This window comes from Rhagoletis pomonella, unplaced genomic scaffold (assembly GCF_013731165.1).
Source record: "Rhagoletis pomonella isolate Grant_MI unplaced genomic scaffold, Rhpom_1.0 Rhpom_scaffold_08512, whole genome shotgun sequence".
Classification (NCBI taxonomy): Eukaryota; Metazoa; Arthropoda; class Insecta; order Diptera; family Tephritidae; genus Rhagoletis; species Rhagoletis pomonella.
In genome coordinates, this window is record NW_023467038.1 from 1 (window position 1) to 6,972 (window position 6,972).

General features: G+C 40.2%; 1 protein-coding gene across 1 annotated transcript; it reads left to right on the plus strand.

Annotated features, from left to right (window-relative positions):
• Nucleotides 1–2,702: 2,702 nt before the first annotated feature.
• LOC118756051 lies at nt 2,703–6,101 on the plus strand. Its single transcript, XM_036490844.1, has one exon. The coding sequence runs from the start codon at nt 2,703–2,705 to the stop codon at nt 6,099–6,101; it is 3,399 nt and encodes a 1,132-aa protein (XP_036346737.1).
• The last annotated feature ends 871 nt before the right edge of the window (nt 6,102–6,972 follow it).

Genomic DNA, 6,972 nt, shown 5'->3' on the forward strand with positions numbered 1-6,972 from the left:
TAATGTATTTTGCTGCAGAAAACATACACTTTTATTTAATGTTTATTAAAATGACACTTTAAAATACTAGTTAATGATTGAAATATTGGTATGGAACACAGAAATAGAGTGTTTTGTCAAAAATTACCAAAAATTGCCAAGATTCGAGATAACTTATTTTACTGGTTATAGAGAAATAATTGCCACTTTTCACTTGGCTGGCCGAGATTTCTTCATTTTAAGATTTTAGAATTTTTGTGTTGGATTGACAAAGTTGCGCTTGTTGGTGATGAATTTGCGGGGAGATGTGCTGCGGTTGTTTTTATGAATGAATTTACTTGGCCTTGAGAAATATGCGAATGCGTTTATGAATGAAATAGTTATTGTTGTATTTGAGTATACGTGTAATTATGTGCATATGTATGTATGCTGCCGTGATTTGTATATGTACATATATGTACATTTATATGCATGTTCGTAGTTTTTTTTGGCAGTAATAGGCACATACATATATATGCATGCAAAAACGTTATCAATTAATGGAGCATGTACACACGTATGCGTAGAAAATGCATTTTCATTTGACTCCAAAACTATTGGGGCATATTAGTAGACGAAATAAAGTCGACTCTTAAGTTAAAGTTTGTCAGCCCCAAATAAGAAGAAAGTTAGTATGTATGTACATACATATATGTAATATTATGTGCATGTGCAAGAACGTTATCAATAAATGATTTTGGAGTATGTGTATTGGGTACATATGTACATATGTACATACATACATTCAGATGCGATCAACTAATTAGCAAGGAAATTCAATATGATATTGTTTGCAAATTAAGTTTATTTATTTTTAATGATTTTGATTTAAAATATTACTCAATCTGTAACAAGAACCACAATAATAAAAGTTTAAAAGCTTGCACAAATTGCAAAAAAACGTATCAAACTTCAAGAAATGGTCATCCAAATTTTTAATTATAATATTTAAAAAATTTTCGGGTATTGTACTCCATTCAATTACAGTATAAGTGCAAGTGCAAACAATATCATTTTGAATTTCGTTGCTAATTAGTTGATCGCATCTGTGTGTAGGTACTACAAGCATCCATATGCGCATGCCTAATAGGAAGTAAGTTAGTTGCAGCTTTTTTCACAGATACCTATTCCACTGGAAATGATGTGAAAAAGCTGTAACTAACTTTAGTATCAACTTTATTTTGACCATGAATGAGCCCCATTATTTACATGTAACACGAGTATTGCAGTTGAAAATCATCATTCAACACATTGGTCCGTATGCATAAAAACTAAGCAATTGCTTTTACTTAAAATTTCATAAGTTTCACTTAAATTTATTTGATCAAATCGAGTAAAAGGTCTGAGATTTTAAGAAAAGGTGTTTGCTTAGGTTATATGCATATGGCATATTTTCTCGAAATAAATGTTCATAAAACTCAAACATAACTTTTCGAGAAAAAACCACTTTGCAATTGATGCTTTTGTACGTTTTTGTCAATGTATCCATCTTTGAAGTGAATTTACTAGCAAGAAAACTGCGGTTTGTTGCATTGAAAGCAGCGTAGCAATCGTTAAAAAATATAAACTGATTTTTTCTTCGCTTTTAAATGCCGACAACAAATTACCAAAGAGTACGCATTTGTAGGCTTTTTTTGTCAATGTGTCCATCTTTAAAGTGAATTTGGGAAAAAAACTAAGGCACCTAGAAAACTGCGGTTTGTTGCATTGAAAATAGCGCAGCAACTACAATAAGAATCGTAAAAAAAAAAAAACCATTTTTGCGACCCAAATGCCGACGGCAAATCACCAATGAGTTTGCATATTTGCATAGCTTTCACATATTTATTAGATAACAAATCTACGTTTTGGAGTTAAAGCATTCCCAGGCATATATTTTCGTAAATTAATTTTCATAAATTTAACCAAGAATTTTCATCTTTTTTTTTTTTATTAAATCAATGCCGCGAAAAAGAAAATCCAAACCAAAGCACTTAACATTGATACAAATTAACAAAATTGTATCTCCGCTCAGCTCTGTTAACTTGCCGCTCAGATCTGTTAATTTTCCGCTCTCAATTTTCGATTCGAGTGGTGAGCTTCCAGAGCGATTTTGGTAGTGTTTGACAATTCACACGGCTATTCGTAATTGCTGCTTCTCTGTTTTAGACGTTCTCTGTAAACGTTCTCTGCGAATATTATCCATAACGCAATAAGAAGTGAGTTCAAGATATCAGATACATGCAACCCAGTAGGGAAAGCTCCCGAATTGCATTGGTCTAGATAGTGATAAATAACCATTACTTTTTCAGTATTTACATAATTAGTTATATCACATTAAATATTTATACATACGTATATTTCACCACGTATATAAAAGTGAAAAGTGTTTGTGATTTTTTTTCTCGTACTGAAATTTTTCAAATCCATATTCCGCGGATTTAATTGGGACGATCCGTTTTCCACGTAATAAAATGTGCTGAACCAAAAATTAAAGCAAATATAATTTCACGTAATTTGCAAGAAACAAAAAACACAAACACCGCCACAAAATCTTAAAATTCTTTTCCTGATTTTCTGTGGCACAAAGTGCAATTTTTACTCGTTTGACATACATTTTTCTAATTTTTGCTGGGTGGTACTCAGTAAAATTTGATACATTTTTCTCTCAATTTTTATACGTGTGACCTTCCACAGCATTAAAAATGCCACTTGGACACAGTCCACCAAAAATGTCTGAAATTGAGACAAGGTCAAAAACTGCTTCGCAAGAAGCCACCGGTGGTAAGAGGGAACCCTCACCGCGCCCGAAATCTAAAACTTTTGACCCATCCGCTCAAAAGTTTATAGCGGAAAGTGACAGTATCATGAGATACTGTGCAAGATTCAGTGATGCACCGATCCAAGACCACACTGAATCATATCTTATTATAAAAGACAAATCACTAGATGATTGTTGGGCACGGCTTCAGTCCGCCTATGATTTGGTTTTTTCAAAGCCAGATGACAGCCTACCCGAAAACTTTAAGAGTTCGGTAGAAGGCAAGTACTTCACTTGCCTTGAATTATATGAGGTGACCAAAGCTATAATTGCCGATCAACTGTCGTTGATTAAAGCAATCGCCGCACCGAGTCCACCACCCCGCGTGGAACACACCTCGGCAGAGGCAAACGTTTTTCTTCAAGTCCCACCTTGTGACACGGAGACATTTTACGGCGGTTACGAAGAATGGCCCGCTTTTCGTGACATGTTCACAGCGGTGTACATCAACCACCCGAAGCTCTCCCGTGCTCAAAAACTGTATTACCTCCGGTACAAAACTCAAGGAAAAGCCGGTTCCATCGTCAAGCAATACCCGCTCAGCGATGATAACTTCGAGCTGGCCTGGGAAGCTTTACGGTCACGATACGAAAACAAACGTATCTTGGTTGACAACCAAATTAAAATTTTGATGACTTTGCCGACTATTCAATCCGAGAATAGCGAGCAACTTCAAAGGCTGCAAACATCAATTAACAACTGTCTGTCAGTTCTTAATTCCCAAGACGTCCAGACAGACAGTTGGGATCCCATATTGGTGTACATTTGCTCATCCAAATTGCCCGAAACCACACTGTCACTTTGGGAACAATCTCTCTCTTCTCGAAGAGATTTACCCTCATGGTCACAAATGGACGATTTTCTTACTTCAAGATACGAAGTAGTCGAAAGACTTAACCGGCTTCATCCAAGCCAAAATAAACAAAAACCAGTCGCTCATCAAAATGCTGCGCAAAACAGGTCCTTTAACAGGACTCAAACCTTTGTGGCAGAACCTAAGAGGGAACCAACTTGCTCTTACTGCAAGTCCCCTCATCCCATTAGAGTCTGCCCACAATTTAAGCGAATTTCGGTACCGAACCGAGTACAATTCGCAAACCAAACCAAGCTGTGCAAAAACTGCCTTGGTAATACCCATAGCACTAATGAGTGTCCGAGCAAGTGGTCATGTACACATTGCCAACAACGGCATCACTCCCTGCTGCACATGAATCCCAAACCACAATCTCGTCACTCCAGTGCGCGAGCGAATGAAACCGCCGCACAACACACTACTGCCCAGTCGACACCTCCCGCTCGACAAGCGCAGTCAAGCTCCGATTCCAGCGAGCAACCGTGCTGTTCCAAACAAGCACAAATACAATCATTGCACACCGACAATGATAGCAAAATTCTCCTTCCAACTGCCATAGTCGCAGTTGAACACGAGGGTGAATTGTTTCAACTTAGAGCCCTGATTGATCAAGGCTCACAAAGAACTTTCATTTCCTCGAAAGTTCAAAAACGGTTGAAACTACCATTCGAACATTCCAAGTTCGAAATTTCCGGCATGGGTGGACATGTAGTACAAAGCTCCTCAAAGCTTTGTCCACTCACATTGGTAGCACCAAAAACCATGCAACGGATAAACACACAGGCTATCGTGTTACCTCAGCTCACGAGGCACATGCCTACATTCACCATTAGCCGTGAAAACTGGCAGCAATTCAAGATCCTTGAACTTGCTGACCCAAGCTGTCACATACCAGCTCAAACTGACATGGTAATCGGCAGCGATATACTTCCACAAATCCTGCTGGAAGGTATACAAAATATTTGCGACACTATACTTCAAACAATATTTGGCTGGATTCTCAGTGGTCCAATAACCGAAAATGTGGTGTCATTCTCGACACAAGTAGAAGAGTGCTCGAATGCAACTCTCAGCTCTCAGCTTCGAAAGTTTTGGGAAGAGGAGGGGATTCCACAACCTCCACAAATTTCCCCTGAAGATCAGGCTTGTGAGCATATATATGCAACAACAACGACTCGTGCCCCAAACGGTCGATACATTGTGCGACTTCCATTCAAGGAAGAATTTCCAAAAAAGCTGTCTCTGGGCAACTCTCGGTCTGCTGCACTTCAGCAGTTTTTTAGCATGGAGCGATCGCTTCAGAAAAAAGGAGACTTAGGCACAATGTACAACAATGTGTTGCAAGAATATCTCGACCTCGGTCATATGGAGCACACGAAGCCATGTGAGATAGTAGCTAATGGCAAATACTTCTCATTCTACTTGCCACACCATGCGGTCGTCAAACCAGATAAGGTAACCACCAAAGTTCGCGTGGTATTCAACGCCTCAAAAACATCTGGTTCAGGAAAATCCCTGAATGACGTGTTGCACACTGGTCCCACACTCCAGCCAGATCTCATGCTGCTCATTCTGCAGTGGCGAATGCACAGATTCGTGTTCAATGGCGACATTGAAAAAATGTATCGTCAAATACTCATCCATGAGGACGATAAAGATTTTCAGCGAATCTTATTTCGCAGGTCGGCTGACTCCCCTGTCACCGATTATAATCTTAAAACCGTAACGTTCGGGGTTAATTGTGCACCATACCTCGCTATCCGTACCCTGCATCAATTAGCAGATGATACGATAGCGACATTTCCCTTGGCTGCCACAATACTTAAAACCGAAACGTATGTGGATGACATCCTATCCGGAAGACATGATATTGACAACGCCACTGAATCACTTCTTCAAGTGATCAAAGCGCTTAAGTCAGCTGGTTTCATACTCAAGAAAGTAACGGCCAATCATCCGGCCATCTTAGAAAAATTTCCAAAGGAGGATCTTCTCGACTACAACTTTTTGAAATTTGAGAGCGCTTCCACAACCAAAACTCTTGGTATACAATGGAACGCACTCACCGATAAGTTTTCCTACACCATTCTGCCTGCATCGACATCGAATGCCGTCACAAAGCGACAAATCTTATCCTCTGTCGCAAAACTTTTTCACCCGGCAGGATGGCTATCGCCAGTGATGATTCAAGCAAAGATTCTTCTTCAAGAACTTTGGCTAGATGGTGTTGATTGGGACGAATGTGCCAAACCTATATCTTTAGCAAAATGGCAACAGTTCGCAGAAAATCTGCCAGCTATCTGCCACATCGAAATCCCTCGATGGGTTAATTTAACTCCGGGGCAAGATACCCAAATCCACGGGTTTTGCGATGCCTCGGAAAAAGCATATTGCGCTGCGATTTACTTCCGCGCAGATGCTAGCAACTAAAGATATTCCACTCTCTTGGTTGCAAAAAGCAAAGTCGCACCATTGAAGACGGTAAGCTTGCCACGCCTAGAGCTTTGTGGTCCAGTCTTACTCGCAAAACTGGTCGCAACTGTTGGAAAACAGCTCAAATTAGAATCGTGCAACACATTCTTATGGTCAGATTCAGAGATTGTGCTAGCTTGGCTTGAAAAGCCACCATGTACATGGAAGACGTATGTATCCAATCGTACCTCTCAAATCCGGGAATATCTTCCAACCGGTGCATGGCGCCATGTTTCCAGCCATGATAATCCAGCCGACCTCGGCACCCGTGGGTGCAAACCGCAGGATTTGGCGAATTCCCCACTCTGGTGGCACGGACCAAAATGGCTCTCTTGCCACATGGATGCATGGCCAAGGTCAAAGGCATGCAGTGCATCTCCACCAGAAAAACGCAAGGTGGAGGTATATCACGCGCTCGAAGAAGAGGTCGATTTTCTTGATCTCTTTTCTTCTTTCTCTCGAGCACTCCGCGTGAATGCGTACATGTTCCGCTTCGTGAGCAATGCCCGCAACAAATCAAAGGGGTTAGCTACAATCACCTATCCGCATCTGACACATAACGAATTTCAATATGCAAAAATTCGTCTTATCAACGCAGCGCAATCACGCCATTTTCCGCGCGAAAAAAGCGCTTTGCAAGATAAAAAGCCACTTAACAAAAAAGTCCTCTTATTGTTCTCAATCCTTCGTTGGACAAAGACGGACTTTTACGGGTTAATGGCCGATTAGCACATTCCACATTAAGCTATAATGAAAGGCACCCAATAATTCTCCCTACCGAATCGAGGTTCTGCCAGCTATATTTGGAGTTTTTACACTCGCTGCTTCT